At 42.4% G+C, this 24,010-nt stretch overlaps 1 protein-coding gene across 1 annotated transcript in view; it reads left to right on the top strand.

Annotated features, from left to right (window-relative positions):
• CAPN8 (calpain 8) overlaps positions 1-22,217 on the top strand; it is a gene marked incomplete at both ends in the record, with an annotated part of 31,054 nt that extends 8,837 nt beyond the window's left edge. The window contains 19 exons of the mRNA XM_080341726.1: positions 3,024-3,142; positions 4,240-4,373; positions 4,676-4,844; positions 5,727-5,810; positions 6,618-6,703; positions 8,032-8,106; positions 9,108-9,268; positions 9,938-10,113; positions 12,160-12,171; positions 13,896-14,107; positions 14,711-14,747; positions 15,227-15,292; positions 16,227-16,284; positions 16,880-16,944; positions 18,135-18,203; positions 19,496-19,574; positions 20,494-20,610; positions 21,229-21,287; positions 22,194-22,217. Of these exons, the coding sequence (XP_080197852.1) occupies positions 3,024-3,142; positions 4,240-4,373; positions 4,676-4,844; positions 5,727-5,810; positions 6,618-6,703; positions 8,032-8,106; positions 9,108-9,268; positions 9,938-10,113; positions 12,160-12,171; positions 13,896-14,107; positions 14,711-14,747; positions 15,227-15,292; positions 16,227-16,284; positions 16,880-16,944; positions 18,135-18,203; positions 19,496-19,574; positions 20,494-20,610; positions 21,229-21,287; positions 22,194-22,217 (1,802 nt within the window). The remainder of the gene's footprint in view (positions 1-3,023; positions 3,143-4,239; positions 4,374-4,675; positions 4,845-5,726; positions 5,811-6,617; positions 6,704-8,031; positions 8,107-9,107; positions 9,269-9,937; positions 10,114-12,159; positions 12,172-13,895; positions 14,108-14,710; positions 14,748-15,226; positions 15,293-16,226; positions 16,285-16,879; positions 16,945-18,134; positions 18,204-19,495; positions 19,575-20,493; positions 20,611-21,228; positions 21,288-22,193) is intronic.
• Positions 22,218-24,010: the final 1,793 nt, after the last annotated feature.

Genomic DNA, 24,010 nt, shown 5'->3' with positions numbered 1-24,010 from the left:
AACAGCCAGGGAAGCAAGAAAATCTGGGGTAGTTGAAAAAAAATAAGGGCTTCAGTTCCAACTTCACAAGGCTTTTCATCTTCCTCCTCTGAAGAGCTTATCACCATGATTTCTATCTCTCCAAGCAAAAGCAGAAGTTGTAACATCATAAGGCATATACCTGTACCAAGGAAAGCCTGAAAAAATAGATACAAAGCAGGTCTGAGTGATCTTGTTTTTTCCTGCATCTACATTTTCTTGGAACACAGGGTTCTTAAAGCCTTTTTTCCCCTGCCTTGTGCACTCCCAGTTTTGCTTATTTTATACATAGGTACCTAGGGCTGGGAGGAACTTTCTAGGCTAGTGAGTTGCGCCCTCTCCCATAGAATGCAAAATAATTTGATAGAGAGCTAAGTTGAACACAAGCTTGAGAAGGTTTTTGCTCACAGTTGTTCTAGAGACTAAGGCTTTTGGACTCTACTTTCTATATGCACAGCAGCAACATTTTCCTATTTCCAGTTCGAGCATCTCACAACACTTTTATTTTAATTTACCTTCTCTTCTGTGAGGGAAATCTTACTTTTCAAGTAAGGACTCTTGGCTCAAACAGCTTTTCTGCAAAGTAGCATTTAACCTGCCTTACAATTCCTCTTCAAATTTCACTTTTGTAGGATGAGCAGGACAAGCTTTTTAAAACATCTTCTCATAAGAAATGCAGGTAAATCACAGAATGTCAGCGATTTGAAGTGACCTCAAAAGATCATCCAGTCCAATCCCCTGCTGGAGCAGGAACACCCAGATGAGGATACACAGGAAGGTGTCCAGCTGGGTTTTGAATGTCTCCAGAGTAGGAGACTCCACAACCTCCCTGGGCAGCCTGTTCCAGTGCTCCGGCACCCCCACTGAGAATAAGTTTCTTCTCATATTTAAATGGAACCTCCTGTGTTCCAGTTTGTACCCATTGCCCCTTGTCCTATCATTGGTTGTCAACGAGAAGAGCCTGGCTCCATTGTTCTGACACTCCCCCTTTATATATTTATAAACATTAATGAGGTCAATAACTCTGCCTTTTCTGTATCTTCTATCACCAGGGCACCCACATCATTCATCAGTGGGCCTACTTTACCTCTGGTGTTAGTTTTATTTGCCATGTATTTGAAGAAGCTCTTTCTGTTGTCCTTGACCCCTTTTGCCAGGTTTAATTCTAAGGAGGCCTTAGCTTTCCTAGTTGCCTCCCTACATCCTCTGACAACAGCCTTATATTCTTCCCAAGTGACCAGCCCCTCCTTCCATGACCTGTAAACTCTCCTCTTCCACTTGAGCTTACCCAGCAGCTCCCTGTTTAACCACACAGGTCTCCTGACTCCCTTCCTTGACTTTCTATGTGTTGGGATGCTCTGATCTTGGAAGAAGCAGTTTTTGAATACTGACCAGATGGGGAGAAGCAGATAATCCAGCTGTTTTCGACTCCCTTCCAGCTTGAATGCTTTTTCCTGAACACAGCAGTCAGAGTGACATAACACAATCCTGAAGGAAGGCTTAAGCAGCACCTCACATACTATTATAATATGAGGTTTTCCCTCCTCATTAGAAACATATGAGTTGGCACACTGGGTGGACCACACTTTTGCAGCCATATCAGATCAGCCAGCTCAGGTAGTTACAGATCATCACACCAGGGACACTTCTTTATAGATGTTTCTCAAATTACTGTTTGACAAACTGGGAACAGCTGTTTCTTGCTCTACTCATAGGAGGCACCTGGATACCTCCCAGTGGGCTACAGGCAGAAGAGAATACATAGCACCAAGCAAGTTCCAGTATCTCACCTTTATAATTATATTCATTGTAGCGTTAAAACAGAAAGCCCAAATCAATATAAAGGGTTAAATGCTACTCTAAGATATTGAATTATTCTACAGATTAAACTTTTTCCTCAGTTTCTTGGTTAGCTTATTTCCACTGAACCAAGAGCTGTTATGCCGGTTTCTTCTGCAGAATATGCACCTGCACAAAGAAACACGTCTTGGCACAGGTAAACCACAGGAAACCAGGAAAATGTTACCACCTTCAGAGCAGCTTTGTCTTCCTTGAGTTTCTGCACACCTAAGAAATAACACATAACCACAGAAGTTCTTCTTACTGTTTGTAGTATGCAAATACTGTAAGAAACCCATGAGTCACTGTGTTTCCCAGGGGCAGCACCTTTAGTGTAATAGAGGCTTTTACTTATCCAGCCTTCATTCTACAACAAGCAGGTAACCAACCCAGCAGACAGCTTGAGCAAGGACCGGGCATGCCTGTCCTTTCCAGGATAAGAAGTGTGCCAGAGAAAGGACTCACCTGCTTGCAGAGTTCCCAGGAGGCTTCAGCTTCCATTAGACTCATGGGCAAATCTGTAGGAATAGCCCTAAGTGCTGGCTCAAATTCAGACCTTCAAAGAAAGGTCTAAGAAGGAATAGCCACTCAGATATTCCTGCTATCAATCAAATCTTCTCCAAAAGATAGGGATGGAAGTACCAATGCCCTTCTATCAACTCAGAGGTTTTTCTCTCTTCTGGTCGTCTTCTAAGCCCTTGCCTCTCCTGGGAGTGGTGGATTTGGTCTAGTTAAAGTACCACAGGTCATTAACTCTGCACTGCCCAACCAGGCTTTGCAACCCACATGGCCCAAATGCCTTCTCTCTCTGGCTATGTTCTTGGTCTCCTGAGGGTATTAACAAGCTTAGATAAAGCAGCCTGGTTTCACAGCATTCAGAAATCCAAATTGCAAAGTCCAAACTAGACCATTGAAATCACCACCATGATCAGCCTCAGAGGTTCCAAGATACCTGTGTGGTCTGGCTGGGTGGAAAATGAGCACAGAGATAAATAATAAAACAAGAATGAATTGCTGAACCAATACTGAGGCTAGCAGGACCTTGCAAAGCACTTAATGCTTGTATTTATTATAGGTGAGAGCATGACATAGTGGTGTAAGGATTAGCTGGGCAAAACACTATTTGTTAATGTATTTTTCTGCCTTGTAACACATGGATTTTTTAGGTGATTGCTGGCTCCTAGCTGCCATTGCATCTCTCACTTTGAATCCAGATATTCTGCACCGTGTTGTTCCCGAGGCTCAGAGTTTCCAGAAGGACTACGCTGGGATCTTTCATTTCCAGGTACCTATATGATTAAGATGTTGAGAATGAAAGAGGAAAATTGTAGTGTTTAGCTAAAAGCAGCTTTTTTGTGTGTGTATCTTTGGCACAGGGTAAATATTCAATAATTCCAGTGTGTAAGTGAAATTAGTGGAGGAAAAGAGAGGAAGAAAAGAAGAACAGAGTTAAGTAATATTATATGACACCTGTTCACTGGCTAGGTTCTGCTGTCTTACAGCTTGTAGGGCTCTGAAGAATTATACAGGCTTTGTAAACTGAGCCAGACCATCACACTGCATGAGTTAAGAGAAGCTCTGTTGCTGCTGAATGTGAAAGGTGAATTCAGGCTGAGGTGGTTCTTCCTCCTTCCCTTCCCTCTCCGTGTCTTTGCCTGGATTTCCATGCCTGCAGACCCAGCGCGCTGGGACTGCTTTCATTAGAGCTTTGGCTCAGGTTTGAGCAAGGTGGATTGATCCTGCAAAGCTAAAGGAGGTGTTCTGGTGAGGAGAGATATTATAGAGCACACACTTATCCCTTGCACCAGCTCATCTCAGCAGAGGGTGTATTGCGTAAATTATCTTCTTTCCTTTCAGGACTGCATCAAATTCTAGATGAAATGTTTCAAGTGCTCAGGCAAAAAATAGCATTAGTAACATTTCACACATTTTCCAGTGTTTTCAGAAGGGATTAACACTATGAAGTGCTTCCCCTTTGGATGACCACTCTTTGCAGCATTTTTATAGGGTCTTTTTAAGAAATTTTTTTTTTTTTTTTTCCTCAAAGGATTTGGCCTTAAAAGAGTAGACAAGAAAAAATTTAAGCGTGTTCTGCCTACTCACTATCTTTCTGAACTCTCCACCATGTAAACTCTTCATGGAGAACAAACAGCATTCCACAGGTTATATGCAAGAAGTTCCTTTTAATATTACTTATTAGCCAAACTTTATTATGGCATTAAGAAGCCTGGTCAGTGCTTCGCAGAGATGAGGAGTCCAACATGCGAGTGAAACCTTACAGTGTCTTATCCAGGGAGAACTGATGACAGGCAAAGGGGTAGGAAGATGGTAGTGTAGAGCTATTATGTGCACATCAGCTCTCTTCTTTTCTTTCTTTTTCAGTTCTGGCAGTACGGGGAGTGGGTGGACGTCGTGGTGGATGACAGGCTGCCCACCAAGAACGGGAAGCTGCTCTTCGTGCACTCGGAGGAAAGCGATGAATTCTGGAGCGCGCTGCTGGAAAAGGCCTATGCCAAGTACGGTGGCTAAGCAGGACAAAGTGCTCCTGCGTGTGCAGAAGCTGCCTGCCCAAGCGGGTATTGTTAAACACAACGCACATCACTCAAATGCAGCCTCTATTCCACCCTTTATTTGGTTTCCCATAGGTCCATGAAGGGTGTTGCCAACTGTCTGTTTCAAGAGGCTTTACTTCTGGTGTCTCAGATCACACTTGATGATCACATGGACTGAGAGATACTAAATTATAAACCCTTCTTTCTGCAGTGCCATTGCTTACAGGTGAAGATGGCCCCTTATATAACCCTCATGTCTCCCACAGGTTGAATGGCTCTTATGAAGCTCTCACAGGAGGGTCCACTATGGAGGGCTTTGAGGATTTTACTGGAGGCATCTCTGAATCTTATGAGCTGCAGAGGGCTCCTTCAAACCTCTACCAAACCATCCAGAAGGCTCTGAGAGCTGGGTCACTTCTTGGCTGTTCCATTGATGTAAGAGGCTGTTGCTGCTTTATACTCCTCATTCCTGCTCTCAGGGCTCCAGGCCATATTGTAACAAAAGTTCGGACCAGAGTTAGACATAGGTAGGAAGGTCTGAATTAAAAGCATAGTACAATTAATGCGAGACTTATTGATTTTAGTTCTAAAAACCCTTGGATGAGGTTCTAAATAACCAACTCCTGTTATGCCTCCATTTTTACAAGACAGCCTGTGATAACACTTCAAGCCATGAGCTGTAGACTGGTCTTCCTGAACTCCATTTTCATTTTCTGAGTATTTTTTCTCATTCAAATTCTGTGTCATTTCAGGTCTAAAGATGCAACTGCCAGAGGCAAACTCTTTGACATGATACTTTGTTGTAGCCTGTAGTGTGATTCTGGCTTTTGGTTTTCAATCGTAAAGATTATTTACACCAGTAGTACAAATTCTTTCAAGTTAGAGATTATATTTGTACATGTTTTGGAAACCCCATGCGTTATCTTGTTTGAAATCCTGGTTCATGGCATGTAGGATTATCAGAGTTGAAATTTTGATATGCTGGATCTCAACCATGGCAGGGTAGAGTCGAGTTCACATGAACACAACTTTGCAGGTGGCCAGATCTGCTACCTGAGCTGGGAATTGGGTTTTGATTTAGATCTCATTGTGCATTCTTAAATCTCTGCTGTGCTAGGACTGCATATTTGGGGGCATGAAACTATGGAGATGGACTTTTGCCATGCCTGTCATATCTATTTAATATACTTTGCATCAGGAATATTGATATTCATTGTGCATACCACTTTGGATATCTTCCCCCATATTGATTAGCTCATCAAAGCTGTGTTCATACGCAATATATAGTCCTAAATGTGTATACTTTTGTTGCCTCAGACAACTAGTGCAGCTGACATAGAAGCAATCACAAGTCTGAAGCTGGTAAAGGGACACGCTTACTCTATCACTGGAGCAGAAGAGGTAAGCCAGCCTCTCAAAGCCCATCACACAAAACAGCTCGGGGCTGAAATACTGCAGTGCCTTTAACTTTTTGATATCTCTCTGTGATTGACCAGGTAAAAATGTTGCTGCCTTATGCACCCTTTTACAGAAAAAAAAAAAAGTGTCTGTAGTACTTAGCCAGGTCAGAATCTCTGTACTGGTAGTGACATAGAGTGTACTGTGCAGTCTGCAACTGGTGTTGTACCAACAGACTGGAATACAAAATGTGAAGGTGGACCAAACTGTTACTGAAATGGAGGATACGGAAAGGAGAAACAGGAGAGGAGGCAGCCCCATGTATTTGTACTGCATGAGGTGGGAACATCTGCTTTGCCATCCGCACTAATGGGAAAGGAGTAAAAGGCTCTTTCATGAACTCCTGCATTAGTTTTACTTTCACAGTGAGCCATAGATACTCCTGCTTCTCTGAAACGGGAGTCATTACAGAGGTGTCCGTGCTGAATAACCTCTTTCCAACCTTGCTGTGTTGTGCAACGTCTCCTGCTTCTGAGGATGTAGATATTCTGCTATTTTGTAGCTGATGTTTTACCTTGCAGGTTGCCGTCATTACATGAAATGGTAAGTGCTACACTAATGGCTCACTTGGTGGCAGAAGAAAATGTAAAATAAGGGTGAAAGGCATCTAGGTGTCTTTTAACTATCGCAAATTGTAATGGACCGCATCTCTCAAGTACAAATCATGTTTTATCCTGTATGAAAAGCAATTGCCCCATGATGATTTGGATAATGGAAGTGCTCAGGCTCTGTTTGTTGTGGATCTTTTAGGTATATTACCGAGGACGGCCAGAGAAACTAGTGAGGCTTAGAAATCCCTGGGGTGAAGTGGAATGGACGGGAGCTTGGAGTGATAAGTAGGTTTTTATATGCTGCTGCTTCTCTCTCTTCAGTGTATTTGGGTGTCTTTTAAAAATCAAATGGGGACTGTGCAATTTAATCCAATCACAAAGCACATTTAGGAGAGATACTAAATCAGTTGGAATAAAACACTATTAATTTATTAAAAAGGTTAGATATTGATCCACTCTGCCCAGCGGACATTCTTCCCAGCCTCAGGCAGAGCTTTCTAATGAGTGAGAACAGCACACGTTTTAATTGTGAGCAGCCCAAAACAAGTCATATCCACATTATTTTGCCAGGCAACTTTTCTCAGATTGATCCTACTGATGGTGCCAGGACCTTAGTAGGTTACGCATACCAATCCCATTCCTGGGAAATACAGCAGGGCTAAAACGTTTTGCCGCTGCTTCAATTATAAGGTTGCTGTGCTTTAAATCAGAACGGTATTTGGTTTCTACTGAAGAATCTTGAAAAAAATGGGGATATTGACTAAGCTAGGGGCTCAGAAGTTTGAATATCTATCAGAAATCATCTGGGCTTCAGCTGTCTTGGAATCTCATGAGAATGGCAGTGACAACACCTCTTTTATTTTTATGTTTAGAATGGCATAAATTTTACTTTCACATGATGTTTTTTCACACAATACTTTGAGATTTCAGTTTCCTGTCCTCGTTGACTAGAATACCAATGCTGATGTTGTATAAGACTTAATGATAGAAAATAAACATTAGAATTATGATTACGTTTATCAGAGCTGCTTTGCTCAGCCCTGAGATAAGGTGCCTCAGGCACACACACATGCCATCTGATTTTGTTGCACCTGTTTTACCATGGGACAGATGCAGAGCTACACCATCACATGAGAGCAGACCAGAGCGCAATCCAGCTTGCTGCACATTAACATAGAATAGGAAAGGAGAAATGCTGTTTTCTGCAGTACATTTTCTATTTGCACCTTTTTGCTTTCTTGTTCTTCCCTGACCCTAACAGTGGAGCTTATATAATTTCCCTAGGAACACTATCAGGCATCCCAATAGATCTTAAAATGGAGAAGCTCTGCCTCACTTTCAGGCTGCATGTTGCCTAATCCAGCCAGTCTGCAGTATTTGGACATTCTGGCACCTTGCATCAATGATCCAGTTTAGGGCTTATTTGTTGCAAATATGGTTGCTGTCTAATTTCAGCCCCGTATAGTCAGGTGTACTGCCATTGGGAGATCTAGTTGTTGGAGAAATACATAACTCCTTTATCAGCTATAACTGAAGAGAGAGCCCAACTCTCTAATCTCATTGTAGAATAAAATACAACAACTGAACAGCTTGCTTTTGTGCTTTGTCTGCAGTGCTCCTGAATGGAATTATGTGGATCCCAAACAAAAACAGGCTCTGGATAAGCAAGTAGATGATGGAGAGTTTTGGTGAGAATTGTTCATTTAGCTTAACCTTTTGGAGATTTTCTGTGCATGTTTTGTCTTTAAGCAGTCCTTTCAGCTGGATGGAGGGAAACTGCCAGCAACAAGAGGGTTAATAATGACATACATGCATTGTTAGCCTCTTGTTTATCTCCCATTCAAATATTACCTTTTATTAGAGCTTGCATGACTCAGTGCTTATCCAAAATATAGAGACCAGATGGTAATAAAATTAATGAGGTAGCAAGAATGAACCTCAGCTGCTCTACATTTTGAGGTTTGTTTTTTTGCTTAAATGCTACATACTAATGAAAAAGTTTAGATTACCAGCTTGGGAAGTGAATGTTTACCCAGACCTAATGGAAAGCCCATCCCAGTTAGCTGATTATATGGATCAGTACTGAACCCACGTCACTCTGTCCTGGACTGGAAAGATAAACGACCACCATCTTCCAGTGCAATCAGCTATGAGGGCCATAAGGCACTGAGAAATGAGAATAGACCTCTGCTTGCAGCGTGAAGTGATCAAGGCCTATCAGTCATGCAAACCTACTAGGAATGGTAAAAACAAACATCGAGGACAGAATTAAAGCGAAACACCAAGCAGAGACTGTTTTACTACAGAGTGATGCTTTCATAAGGGCCAGCTCTTCCTCCTATTGAATGGTATCTCCTTGCACATTTTGTTCCACCAATTTTAGCGAATTTACTTATAGATCATAATCCATGAGGGATTGCCCACAGCTGGGGATGACAGAAGATGGTATGTCTGAGCCCATAATGTGTAACAGCCATTGAGAATAACCATTGCCAGGAGAGACAGCTTGTTCAGGGAGTTGGAAATTTTCTTTCCCAAAACTCAGTTCCAAGTTTCAGAGTTCAATAAAATGGGGCTTTGGGCAGCTCTTTAGAACCGTCGTCTGCTGCCCTGTTGGAAGAGACATCCATTTGCAGTTGCCTCAACTGTTGCAGGCTGATGGACTAACCCTGGTCTTTTTGTATGCCAGGATGGCATTTTCAGATTTTCAAAGGCAGTTCACCCGCCTTGAGATCTGCAACTTGACTCCCGATACACTGACAAGCAACGAGGTCAATAAATGGGATCTGACCCTATTTAATGGACAGTGGAGACGGGGTTCAACTGCTGGGGGCTGCCAGAACTACCAAGGTGAAGACTCAACCAAGTGGGCATTTTGTGAAATACCAAACAAAACAATTTAAAAAAAAAAATGCTTGTGAACTGGAGGAGGCTTTGGTGGGAAGGGCTTGGAGGTGCAGCTCTTTCTGTGAGGTTTAAACAGTAAGCAAAAGCTTGGCAGTCTAAACAAAGATCTAATCCACAGTTATTTCCTTGTCAGGGATTACCAACCCACTAAGCAGTTAATTCATGACTGTATTCTTAGTTGTTTTTTTTTTCTCTGTCTGCTTTTCTTGCCTGCACAGCTTTTGCTACTGACTGGAGTAATCCTCCAAAGGGTTGGGTAGGCCAGGAAAGTGTCACAGTTCGGTGGCAGTGTTGTTTCCCATTCATTTTCAGGTCAGACCTCTGGAGAGGCTGTCTGGCATTTGGTCCTCTTGCAATGATTGCAGCCTCAGCCAAGGACATTTCCTGGAGATTAATGACTGACTGGAATTAACAGTATCAGCTCCTCCCTGTTGGTCATTACTCCCCAGGAGCTACCTTGGTGCTTTGATCTGCCATGGCTCCAACTGATATTCAGCATAGCTGTGAAAACATCCTTCCAAAGAGGTGCCCTCTGTAATTCTAGTGACAGCCATCTCAGCTACAATGACAGTAAAATCTCCTCCTTTTTTGTCTCACCTTCGGAATTCTTAGCGACATACTGGACCAATCCCCAGTTTAAAATCCGTTTGGACGAACCTGATGATGACCATGAAGGCAGTTTGAATGAGCCATGCTGTACTATAGTGGTGGGCTTGATGCAGAAGAACCGCAGGAGACAGAAGAAAATGGGGGAAGCTCTGCTTAGTATTGGTTATTCACTCTACCAGGTACAGTTTGTTCCTGATTAAAGGCTTTATTCCCTGTTCTTCAATGCTGGAAAAAAATTAGTGATAGGCTACATCTTGACATTCATCACTATACTTCAGTAGGGTTTGGATTTTGCAAGATGATTCGAATACTTCTCTTATTTCTTCCTGACCCACATAATATGGGAAGATTCAGATAAATTTAGGCCCAGTTTTTGTCCCACTTTAACAGGAAAGCAGTGTAAAACTGGAGGCAATAATTTAGCAGCAGTCTCATTGAGAGCCTTCTCTTACAAATTGTGAACGGGGGCAGGCTCAGGGTGCCTGGCAATTCCAGATAAGTGTTTCTGATTACAGCCTATCATGAGTGCTCAGTACTCACTTTCTTTTTTTTTTTACTATTTTTCCATTGCATGTGAAAATTGTTTTGATTCATTATCTACCATGCTATTGTTCTGGTTCAATAATTTTTTTTTATTTAATTTTATTTAATTTTATTTTTTTCCTGATTCTTCCAATGTTGCTTCTGTCTCTAAAAATGTAATGTAGGAAAAAAACCTACAGTGTCATCTCTAATTTCTGTGATGTGAGGGGAAAAAAACAAACATAAAAATTTCCAACCAGTATTATAAGTCCCAACATCTTACCCACAGAAAAGCAATTAAATGTTGTATGGATTCCACTGGATGAAGATCATTAACCACCACAGGCTGGAGCAGATGGGAATGGCTGACTTTTGCTAATATATCTTGTGCAGGATGGTTCAAAACTAGAAAGGGTTTCCCTAGTGCCTAAGTGTCTGCATACACAAATGGTTCTCCCTGAGCACATTTCTGAGTTGCCATCTGTGTGGTGCCAAGCACCTTGGCTTATTGGCATCCTGAATTCACACATTAAGGATGTTTGTCTGCTCATAGCACTGAGTACAACCCTGGAGAAGTTAGCAGAGCTTTTGTGCTTTACATCTACTTCAGCCTGTCTGTCCTTCACCATGATCTTTTCCACAGTAGGGTAGACTGGGTGACTCTTAACAAGATAAAGACTTTCTTTAGAAAGATGTGGTTGCTAAGTTATCATCTTAGGTAGACATCCAGCTACGATCCAAGTCACTTGACTTGGGTCATGTGCTGTTGTAGATTTACATCATTGCAGCTGATGCTGTGGCTGAGGAGGTCCAGTTAGGACAGCGTGGATGGTGACCTAGAGCAGATCTCTCTGCAGGAGAAGGCAAAAAGGTGTATGCTCAAGTCTACCTGTCCTGCAGAGCTTTTTGAAGTCATGCAGCTCAAACTGCCTACTGATAATAGCTCTAAGTGTGCCCATCACCAAGCTCCTGGCCCTTCTAGTATGTTGGTTATAAGGAACAAGACCTGAGGTCTCAAGGGGCCATCTCAGGCCCAAGAATCGTTGTATGGACAATGTTTTCAAAAGCTCTTTTTGGACTTGAGAGGACACTATCTGTGACTCTCACTGGAATCTGTGCTCTCGAGACAACTAATTGCTTTTAGAAAAGCTACCTTATATTTGGAGATAGAAATTAACATAGCAGTTCAATTAATTTAGAAAGGCCTAAATCTTGAAATTTGTTTCTTGTTATAATTGCCCTACAACAATCATCTCATGATCCTCAGACTGATTGCTAGTGATGATAACCTTATGTTTGCATCAAATTCCAGTTGCAGTAGACCACTAGATTTTAGGTCTGCTGTAATAAATTTTCCGTTTGGTTTGGTTAGCAAAGTGGAGCTTACTTATTGTCTTTCTGGACTGAACATTTAAAGGCTTACCCAAATATTTACAACCAATAGTATCGTTCACGACACCATATCAGGAGAAAAGCAATTACATGTTGTATAGATTCCTCTGGATGAAGATACTGTTTTTCCTTCGCAACAGCTCTCGCACAAGCTAGAACTTCATGTATAGCTGATACTACAATATATGGTTGTAAATGAAAATGAAAATAGCGTCTGAAGGAGGCTTTACTTGATTGTTCTTTTCTTTTTTCTGATGACGGATGTCGTTATGTAGCAGCCCTTTAACATCGGTTTGTTCTCTTCCTTTCAGATTCCTCCGGAGGTATGTAATCTTTGCTGAAGATTTCTGGCCTCCAGATGAGCACCTCCTGTTGCACAGGAGAACTTAGCTACCAGGAAGACTTATTCCTTACTAATGACAGGTCTTCTGGAGAGCTTTGTTCTTGGATCACCAGACCAAAATCCGAAGTTCTGAATAACCAGTTGCAAGTGACTGAGGCACAAGACTTTATTACAAACATCTGAGTCCCAATCTCGACTTCATTTATATTTGTTGAAATTTGGCTTCCACTAAGTTTGCATAACAGAGGTCAGAATTACTCTATTTAGTAGAAGTGAAAGCAGAACAAAGTGTCTGCAGTCTCAAATAGAGAAAATGTAGCTAACGTTGTTTAGAAGTAATGCCAAACACTGTGGATCCATTCATTTTATAGCTCTGAGCTGGGGTTCCTGTTAATGAACAAACCCTGTTCAACCTTCACTAATCCTCCCAGATGTCAATACTGAGGTAAAGAGACTTTTCATTCCTGAAGAAAGAGACCTCAGGGACCCCTGGCAGTAGGAACAGCCTATACTCATTACAGAGGTCTAGCAGCCTGCATTGCTAATTTTGTCTCAGCTTTTCAGCCCTTTTCTTCTCTCTCAGTAAATGAATGTGTGGTCATGTAGCAATTAACTGTGTTCTTTTAACAGCCTTGCAGATGCAAAGGGAAAATGAACTTTAGATATTGAAAAAGATATGGATCTGGCTTCTTAATCTTTGCAGTCCCACTTAGTTTAAGACTCCGTGAGAAAGAGGGTTGGAGCTGTTGAATAAATACCAAATCCAATCTTATCTTAACAATAAAAGGGGAAAAAACCCCATATTCTTCTAGAGTTTACAACAGAAAAATGGAATTATTATAAAATGTTTGGTAACATCTTTGTATGCTCTAATCTTAGCCAGAAACCTTATCTGTATGCAATGTTCCCTGGCCTGTGTCAACCACACAGCACTTTTTGTGGATCATTGAATCACACTTTTTGAAAGGCATCCCTGTGGAGCAAAAGTCATGAATAGATGGTTTATATCAGAGTTGTTATTCTTGCACTACTGTTTCGTCTTACATCAGTGTGTTGGTTTATGAGCTATGCAATGTTTCACTTACTTAAGAGTATATTGGTATTAAGGAAAAGTTAAGTACTATTTTCCCCATAATCCAGAGGAATACCCTTAGTATTACTAACATAAGTTAGGTAAATCATCTAACGTGCCCCCAAAAATCTTACTGTTGTGACTACTGCTCTGTCCTGTTTACTGTTCTCTTCTGTCTGTTTAAAGAAATAAGGGAGTACAGTTCCTATGCAATTAGGAGATTTATCCCATACCATAAATTGCTCAAAAATATTCAGAAATTGAAATTTGTCCTCAGGCAGCATGTGAAAGCAAAAATTGCTCAATAGATGGACAACTTAAGAACAACTTAAGTTGTACTAGATTGGCCAGATATGAGTACACGTTAAGATATTTTTATTTCCTTTATATCACAGATTGTAAAGAGGCATGTGAAAAGATAATCTTTATAAAGATCCTTGCCCCTTATAATTATCTGCCTGACAGTTTCCCATGCCAGAACCCTGGTGGCTATCTTTTATGCCATCACTTTCGGATCTGTTCTTTATGTTAAGAAAACCTTGAGACGGTTTTAAAGCACTGCAATTGAAATAGGGTGTCTGGCTTACCAGTGAATTGTCCAATGGTGGCTAACAAAAACACATTTCCCACAGCTGGAAAATAACACAGATATTCATGCGAACCGTGCTTTCTTCGCAAGGAACCAACCAGCAGTCCGGACTGATCCTTACGTCAACCTGCGTGAAGTCTCCAGCCGCATGAAGTTGCCCCGGGGAGAGTATCTCATTGTGCCATCCACTTTTGAGCCTTACAAAAATGGAGAGTTCTGCCTGCGAGTCTTTTCTGAGAAACAGGCTAAAACACAGTGCGTATCTTCTCTATAAAGTCTCCTCTTCTACTGGCGAGGCACATAAAGGCAAAGGTCAGGTGTTGCACCCACATCCTGCGCTTTGTCTTTTCCCTTAACCAGCAAAATAGGCCCATTTCTAGGACCTGTTTTCTTATGTAGTCTACTATATGTGACACACACACCATGGTAGAGAGTCATGGCTCTTCAGATGGCCTCCACCAAGCACTCAAGCAGTAACTGTATTCTTCAGGTCTGTGAAGTAAAAGTTCCCATAATTAGAGAACATAGGATATGGGAGTATGATGATGATGAGACAGTTTTAAAAAGGGTTGTATCAGTGGCAGTCATTGAATGAAAAAACAGGAGTCTGGATATAAGGCAAGAACAACAAAGCTGGGTTTCCCAAGGAAAATATGTTCAAAGAGATGCAACAGACTGAGATGGGATAGGGAGCATGGGAAACAGGAAACCTGCGGGCTTGTTCTATGCATTTGCTAACACCTTATATTAAAACAACTTGTTTTGCTAAATATTTTAAAGGCAAATGGTAAACTCATAATTTCTGTGTTGTTGGTATTTTGATTTTTGTTTTGGTTTTGTTTGTTTGTTTTTCCTTAGGATGATTGGTGATGTGGTGTCTGCAAAACCATATGAGGTAAATGTCTAGTCCTAGCAGACTTTGCCTTCAAAATGTGGGGGCAAAACTGGGGTAGGATTTTCATTTCTCCCCTGAGCTGGGGTCACAGTGTAAGTTTGTGCTTAGGAGAAATGTTTTTTAGTTGTGGGTAAATTGTGTTCCTGCAGCCTGAGAGCAATTGCAAAAGCTGACTTCCAAGGAACTGCTGAATTGCTCTGGCCAGGTGCAACAACATTTTCTCTGCAGCTATTTCATGAAACTGCCTTGGTAGCAGAAGAAAACTTTTTCATCAATCTTAGAAAATATTTACTCCCAAATGACGCCAGCCCCTGGCTGGTTGTGATTTAAGTGGTGCCTCTGTTTTGCCGTTGTCGCAGATCAAGTGCTCATTTTCCATTGCTGTAAATAGTCCCCTGTAAAGCTGCTTTATGATATCCACAGCTCGCCTTTTTTGAACTACCTTGTAAACCACACTCTTGGTCATCTCTTTCCTCTAGCCTCGTGTCGATAACAAAGATATAGATGATGAGTTTAAGACTCTATTTCAAAAGCTCTCTGGAGAGGTAAGTGGATTAAAGTGAAAGAAAGAGACTGGGAGGACCTCTCTGTTATGATTATGCAAATATTTGACTTGCCGATTCTTTTTACTGTCTTCAAAAAACCAAGAAGTTCTCACATTTTATTAACTCACAGCTTCAGTTCAATTTATTTTACAACAGAGCAGTTTTACTACATTGTTCCACTTATTGGTGCAAAATGCGATTTGTTCCCTTGGTAATACAGGGCATGGAATAACTTTGAAAATAGGGGTAATGGGAGCGAAAACTGTGAAAATATTATCCCACAGTGAAATAAATTACCTGTGGAGTTAGTGTATAATTCTGACAATTGCCTAGTTGGCCAATTCCTTCCTTTTTGTTTAGAAGCCCCAGGAATCGGAAAACTGTTGACTGAACTTTCTCTCTATTTATTGTATTTGACAAACCTCAGTACCTAGAAAGCCCTGCTGTGCTAGCCTGTGGCTGTCACATCGGATTTTCTCTTAATGAACAGGTGGCCACTGGCACTGAAGATGGAAAACATTTTGTTAGTTAGGAAGACCTTTTTGAGTTTTGAGAGGGTAATTTTAGTATTGTTTGGTTATAGTTTCTATAAGCTTGGAAAATCTCAAATGCTCTCCTGAACCTCTTTAGCTGAGAAAGCAAGCAGTCACCTAATTCGGTCAAACCTGTTAAAAAGCTGATGTTTATTGTGTTGTGTCACTATGGCACCTAACAAACCACTTATTTCCCATTTGAACGGCTAGGAAATATTCATGGTTTCTAAGGATCTCCTCTGTGTGATGTCTGATGGTAAATGCAAAGTTTTAGAAAAAAGATAAAAGTTTACATGCCTTAGATATGGAAGGAAAATAGTGTCTGGATGCCTGACAGCAAATGAATATAGTTTGTTTCAAATGAGTTTTGTGTTAACATCTGAAGTATATTTTCTGTCCAGGATTGTGAAGTGACTGCAACTGAACTTCAAACTATTCTAAACCGGGTTTTAGCAAAGAGTAAGTAATATTATGTAGTTCCCATTGAATGGAGCCAAAAGACACATGCGGAGATGTAGAGACAGCAAGTTGCTCTCTGGGCAGAGTGAGCATCTGTGCCATCAGCACACAGATGGGGTCTATACTAGCAAAACAGAGTTCTTTCAGCTAAGAGTGATGAAAAGTCAAGGTTTGTCTGTCCCCAGATGAGTTTCTTCTGGCTTGTTGACCCTCTAATGTGAGGAGGGGAGTGGGAAATACCACCTGGTGCTCCCCTCCCAAGTGCTGCCAGACAATGCCCTGCAGAGGCACTATATTCCCTGCACCTTCTTGGGAGGACCACCATGGGAAGATATTATTATGCTGCTGCATAACTTCTGTGGACACAGAGAGGCTTACCAACCCCAAAACTGATGGCATCCCCTGCCCCTGTGCGAAAAAAGCCGTGTTTATCAGCTGAAGGGAAGGGGAACAGTGGAAGAAATGGCAGAGCATTTACTTTGCTAACAAGTTTTTAAGGTGGCTGATACCTCCAAGGTTGTCTGCAGAAAAAAATTATTTGCCTAGAAGTATTTCTGACTTGGATTTTTTTTTTTTTTTTTTTTTTTTGGTGCAGGAAAGGATATTAAAAGTGATGGATTCAACATTAACACCTGCAGGGAGATGATCAGCCTTTTAGATGTATCCTTTGAATGTCATTTCATCACCTTTAAAATTTCTGGATCTCTTTTGCAAAGCTTCCTGACAAAATAAGGTGAAGTTTACTCTTCAGTTGTCCAGGCACATGGCTTAAGGCAGAAAATTCAGCCAAGCAGCCCTATCAGCTCAGGGTGGCAGAAAGCTGAACCATTTAATCATCAGCTGCTTCTCTCACCTGCTCTGCATCTCTCATTGCTTAAATTTGTCCCTAAAAATAGCAGGGAGGAGAAGCAGGGACCTTCTGCCCTTATGCACCTGTGCAGTTTTGGATGCATACACAGCATGCTTGGCAGGAGACGGGTTTTAAGCACAACCTCAACTTCCATCTTAAGTCAGGTGCTGCTTACAGAGAGACAGCAGAGACAGGCTCTTCAGAGTGGGAAAGCTACAAGTGCATGCTGTGCTTCCCTCCCTTATGCATAGCTTGTAGGACACATGGGGCCAAGGCAGTAGGAAAGGTCAGCACATCTGCCCAGTACCCCTTTGATATGCTGGGAAGGTAACCAGTGCAGTGGGACGGTCAAGAGCCATGCTGCTAGTATTACACTCCTGGTGGTCTCATGATATGGTCATGTTGAGCTCAGCAGGGATTAGCCGTGGATCCTGTGGCCACTGGCTGTTAGGACAAGTGATGTCTTTGCCCTACAATCCACAGCCTCCCAAGCCCAACAGGGGAACTCCATAAGTACAGCATAATGGGGGCCAGCTCCCTGTTTCTGCATAGTTTTCCATAGGAAGAGACGTTCAAGGCCCTGAAGGACATGGGGGAAGACTGTGTATCCTACTATTGAGTCTCTCCATTCACTCGCAGTTCCTGTCTCTGCTTTCACTCTTGTCCACTGGGAGGCCAGTCCTTTGTTTTCCTAAGGGCTTTAACCTACTGTTAACTGTACAAAATGCAAGTGGATCTAATTGTGCTTATACATTTAGCAATCCCATCTATCATTCCCTGAGAGCACAGATAGCCTAGAAATTCTTGGCATGCCTTTAGCTAAGCAAATGTAAAGCTGTGTGCATGTCTATGTGAAGTGGAGATGTATTACCAACGAGAATGAATATGGCATTGAGATGACACTGTGATGAGTGATTTGTTTTTATCAGAACTGGTAGCTCTCCAGCTTTGCTAAGGATAGAGAAATCTTGATTTTTGAACCATGCCTTAACATGCCCAGACCAATGGGACGAGCACCTTGGGACTGATAGAATTCAAGACACTTTGGATGAAGATTCAAAATTATTTGGTAACATAATATTTCTGACTGTCTTGCCTCTCAGCTCTGAAGTACAGATCCAGGACTGAGATAGGGTTAAGTCACCACAGGCAGATATACTTGGAAGCCTTCCTTCTCATGGCTGGAGGTTGTTCCAGGGCTCAGAAACACTACTGATTTAAAAGGGCACAAGCAGATCCTCTTTCACCTTGGTCCCACCACTCTCCATAATTTGCAATACCTTATGGAAGGCCAGATTAACCCTCTTTCATTGCTGGCAAAGACAGCTCTCTGCTGCCTGCTGTATTAAGGCTCATATGAACATATCTCTGCTGTTGTGATATGTTACGTTGCTAGCTGAGCACCAGCAATCACAAGAAGCACATAGCTTTAGGACCTACAAAACCCCAGCTTTGTGTTTTTTAAATCTTGTGGAAGTGCTGAATTATTTTTCTGACAAAGGATTTAGTATCCCAAGACGTGTACTCAGAATCTAGCAGTCTAAAGGAAGGTCAAACTTGGGCCTGCTTTTTTTGACAATATCCCTTTCAAGAAAGTCTGCTGCTACCGTGCTTGATGCTGGTCAGCATGGAGCATCTGTCCTGGAGGTTCATAAGATGTTCAGCTCTGCTTCAGCCAGAGGCACTGGCTCTGTCCTGAGGCTGGTGTTGGCAGAGCAAGCCCTGGGAGCCAGTTCCAGTCTGAGCCACAGGTCTGGGTGGCTTCTAATTCTGGAAAATAAACCTGTTTGCAGTAGGAAGCATCTGTCATCTCAACTCAGATATTAAGCAAAATGGACTTAGTCTCTTGAAGTGTTTGCCAAATGATAGGATATGTTCCTCAATGGCCTGTCGGCTGCTGTATAACATGAAGGCAGGCAGGCTGCCAGCCCATGGGAATGTGTTACCCAATCTGCCTTGCTTGCCAGTAGCTACTTGAAAAATTTCCCTTGCTCATGAACATTTCAAAGAGCAGGAGCTTAGGCTTGTAGGGGCAGCCCCTGCCTCAGCCATCAGAAACCCCAGGCCGTGTCTGCACAGCAGAGCGATGGTGTGGGTGCAGCAGAGGTGGGCACGAATGTCCTAGCTTTGATCTAGCTGCAGGAGCAGGTAGGACGGTAGGGCATGGGCTGCAGAGTAGGCTAGAAAACCAAGGTTAAATCTGAGAGGATCTGTGGCTATTTCATTTAGGTGAGCCTTGTGTTACCATGTCTTCACTACTGTTGTTACCCAGCCATGAAAGCCAAAGCCTGCCTGTCCTTGCACCATCACATTGTTGCATGGGCACGCATTGAAAAGCCATTTTCACATTCACATTCATAGGCGATCTATAAGAAAGTGGACAGCGACTACTCTGGTACCATTGACTCCCATGAGATGCGAAATGCCCTCAAAGAGGCAGGTGAGTACACTGCTCAGGGACAACATCAGTTCACTGCAGTCCCCCCACCGAACATCGGAAGAAGAGTGGAGCCTTTAATGTCTTCGCTTCCCTCCTGTCTCCCAGATCACAGCACTGCTGGTGTCATTCTCCATCACTGACAGTCACATACCGCTACGTCCTTTGGCTGTTACAGACATCAAAAATCATCCTCTGTTCCGCATTCTGAACCACTGATATTTTTGTCCGTGCTGTGACCACTGCTTATCCATCTGATTATTACTTGCTCTATTTTTGACCTCATTATTTCCTAATCTAACTGTCCTCTTTCAGAGCTATGTCCAAATCCACTTTTTCCTTTGTTTCCTCACTCCACCTTTCTCTACACTAGAGAACGTGAAAAAAGCCTGATCAAGGCATGCCCCAACAATATCCTCTCTGATGTGTGCTATTCACTTTTTGGAGCAGTGCTTGCCAGCTCAGGACCATCTAGGGAAGCACTTTTTTTTTTCATCTCTCTTGTGCTCGGTAGAGTTTATGTGAGTGATCCAGAGACAGAAATAGCACTCATATGGGCCTGAATAGAGCCCAATGTGTTATGTGAGCGATTGGCTCAACTACAATCACTGCTATTCAGCTGCAGCACCAAGACTCACTAATTAGGGGTTTATCTGGGGAACATAGGACTGGTTATGCTGTGAAACAATGTGAAATATGCAGTCTGACAAAATGCTGTGGGAGAACTTTATGCCTCTCTTCACCCAGCACAATGGACTTTGGAAAGGACCCACAGCAGAGGTAGAACAGACCTTCTTGGAGGAATAGTTCTCAATCCTTCATCCAGGTCTGCCTGCAGCTGCAGCAGTCCATGGATAAGCCATGTTAAAGACAGCATATTAACCTGCTGTGTCAGTGGTTCATGTGCTTCCCATGCCTTCAGGTTTCACGCTCAACGACCAGGTGCAGCAGAGCATTGTCCTCCGCTACGCCTGCAGCAAGCTGACCATTGATTTTGATGGCTTTGTGGCCTGTATGATCCGCCTGGAGACCCTGTTCAGTAAGTGCCTCTGTTCATCAGCCAAGATGAGTTCCTGAAAACTTTGTGTTTTTGTTAAGTATTTGGTGTCTTTTAACTGTGAATGTAGCAAATTGCATGGAAATGTGAGAGTGCCAGCAAAATTCTGTCTCCTGGAGAAAGCAGCAGAGAAATAGCAAAAACCTTTCTGACTGCATGATCATGGAGTGTGGGGGACATGTTTTCATAACCTACCATGCTCTACTGCTTTACAGTCATCTACACTGTATGGTCAGTGCTCTGGTCCCCAAGTTGTCCCATCTCCTGTAAATGATATCAGTTATCATTTACAGTCCTTACTCAGACCCGATTTTCAGGTTTGTCCCTGGATCATACCAGATGCTACTGCATCAGATTTTATAGTTGTCCTGCTGCCAAATCTCAGTTTGCTGCTGTAGATCTGACTATTCTGCCCCATCAAGTGGCTTAGAAATGACTTGTAAAAGGGAAGAACAGCTGTAATATTCTCTTACAGAACCCATCCAGATTTCCAGCAGATCATGGCAAAAAGCCAGACTTCTACATTTTGTCAGACTAATTCTCTACATGTCAAACTCTGTGGTTTACATCCAATATTTTTCCCCCTCTTCTACTTTTCAGAAGTGTTTAATCTCCTGGACAAAGACAAGAGTGGAATAATCCAGCTCTCTCTGGCTGAGGTGAGGCTGGTCACACTGAAGTAACAACTGGTTAATCTACAGCAATGGACTGCACTGAAATACATTTATTTAAAATCATTATTATATGTGGTAAACTCAATAGTGATTCAAAGGGCAAGTTTGTTTATGTGAAAAGGCTCTTCAGCTTGGAAGGCTTGTCTGAATTAGTAGAATAAACATTTACCTTATATAAGCAAAAATGTAAAGGTATGTTCAAAATTCCTAAGGTTGTTCAAGAAGATGCTTACATGGTGTGTTTCACTGTCTGCTTTCAGAGAGCAGTGGTCAATTCACTAGAAAACACACAGCAGGGAATTGTTCTTGTCTGGCAGAGAATGTACTGATCAACCTGACAGAATTAGAAGAAACCTTTTAAGATGCCATATTTTTTTTTTTTTTTTTAAATCCACATTGTTTTTAATGCAAATTTTTCCTTTTGAAGCTGTAATAAAGAAATCAGCTTGAGTCTTTCCTTTGCAGAATACAAATATATCTCAGGAAACAGCTGGAAGGGGCCCCAAGAGGTCCATCCAATTAGTCCTTTCAGCTGATGACTGGCTTAAAGAGAGAAGGATGGCTGGGAAGCCCAGTGACCCTCAGTCACAGTTAGTTAAATCTAGCTGAAATTGTACATTGTGTACTCCGACCCTAGGATTTTTCAAAGTCACGCAGCTTACCCTGGATAACTGGTCTTCCTTTGGAAGAGACCCCACTTGCAATATCTGAGGCAGGACGTGGGGATAAATTTCCCTGAAGTTCCAGAGCAGATGTAACCTACACATACAATAGATTAAAAGTCAGCTCCAACCTTTTCCAGCTTGTTCTCCCTGAGCTGCAGCAGAGTGCCCCAGTGGCATCCTGTGAACCTTCCAGATGGTTTGACTCTTTCTTCTGTTTCTCCCTCAGTGGCTGTGCTGCACGCTGGTTTGAACCATGGTCGAAGAATTCAGCAGAGACTCCTGAGGCTCTTCTGAACATGGAAACACTCACTTGGATTCTTCTTGTTATGGAAGGCTGAGAGAGCAACTTGGTTTTATTACTAGGAAGTTATTTTAAGCCCACTAAAAATGAAGTGATCCCTTGTCAGAAAATAAAATCACTCTTGAAGCAAAAAAGATAAACAAGAAAATAAAACAAACAAACCCAAACTGCACCTCCTTTACTTTTCCTGCCCAGAGTATTTTTGCGCGTTGTGCTGACATGTCACAAATTTTGACTTGACATGACAAATTTTGACTTGACTTGATAAATTTTGACAGATGGTCCCAGGTGTCTTTGGTTTGACTTCTGACTGTGCATCAAAGTTCAGCAGTGTCTAAAATCCTGGAAGGGATCTCCATTGTCTGCAATGTCCAGAATATGTTTCACAGAGAGAAACGCATGCTCAGATCCTGGGCAAAATTTGTGTTGCTGCCTTAGCTCCCTTCCTTCCCAGCCAATTGCCCACTTTGGCTGTGCCAAACTCCCCCAGAAGCTGGGGGTGAGGAGCTCAGAGGCAGATGATGAGCTGCTGAGAGCACAGGGGCATCAGGCATGGACACAGCCCCAAGGATGAACTGGGAATTAGGCAGATATGATGGTACTCCTCCATGAGTCTTAGCTCAGTCTTCCAGGATGAGGAGCAAGGATGGAAGGCCATAGGCAAGTTGCTGCAGTGATTTCAGCTGAGATTTTTTTTTTTCCTGTGAATGTTTGTCCGTATGTGTACTTCGGTGCCCAAAGGTGGGATTTGGAGTTTTAAGAGGTGAGTGGTTGGAACCCAGAAACTCATGAAGGCAAGTGTGAGGAGAAGAACATAAAATGCATGTGTAGGGGATCCAGGAGCTTGAGTGTGAGAGGGATGTGCTGATGCGGATTGTGATTTAAAGAAGAAACTGAAGCTAACAGTCACTGGCTAACAGTGTTATGCTTTCTTATGATCTTGTGAAACCTTTGTCCTTTTAAAAAAATCTCCCTGCATTTAATTTCAAAATATTATAAAGAATAATATCACAGCAATACAAGCAAGATAATCTAGCAGTCTTTTTAGCAATTGGAAAACATTTCTGTAACTCGCAGTAATGATCTGACAAGGTAACAAGTCTTTGACACTTCTTCCTGGAAGCAGAATGAGTGCAGGCAGAGATCTGTGTCCCCAAGGCTCCATCCCCCTCTCTCTTCAGTGCTGTGTTTGAGAGGGGCCTTTCTCCACACCTGCTAGTTTCTAACTTCTTTCTTTAAGCAGGAAGAAAGCTGTTGTTCAGTGCCTGTCTCTGAACACAGAATGCCTTGTGACAAACCCCAAGCCTCGCTTGACATCTCCCAGCATTTCTTCTTGGTGCTTGCTACAGAGGTCTGACTAAATGGGATGTAAGATCTGTCTCAGTGCATGGCTCTGCCTTTCTAAAAGGGGTCCTCTCCCAGTAAAAGAGAAATAAATACTTCTCGGTTCAGGTTGCAGGATAGAAACAACCAGCGAGGGAACCAATGGCTTTCCCCTGCTGTCCCTGTGCACGTATCACTGATAGGCAGGCAGCTGTCCTAGGTTGCCACCAGTTTCTCATGGTAGATATTTGCCTGCCGACCAACAATAGACATCTACATACCTCCACCTGCCTCAAAGACAGACCCACCTGGGGCAAATGGAGGTCTCCAAAACCTTGAGAATTTTCCAGTGAATGCTCTGCCTGTTCAGTAGGATGAACTTGTCCTTCCCTGCCCTATATCTTGAGTATGCAACACAT

Source organism: Nesoenas mayeri, assembly GCF_963082525.1.
Source record: "Nesoenas mayeri genome assembly, chromosome: 3".
Lineage (NCBI taxonomy): Eukaryota > Metazoa > Chordata > Aves > Columbiformes > Columbidae > Nesoenas > Nesoenas mayeri.
This window is presented reverse-complemented; position numbering and strand designations above follow the sequence as displayed.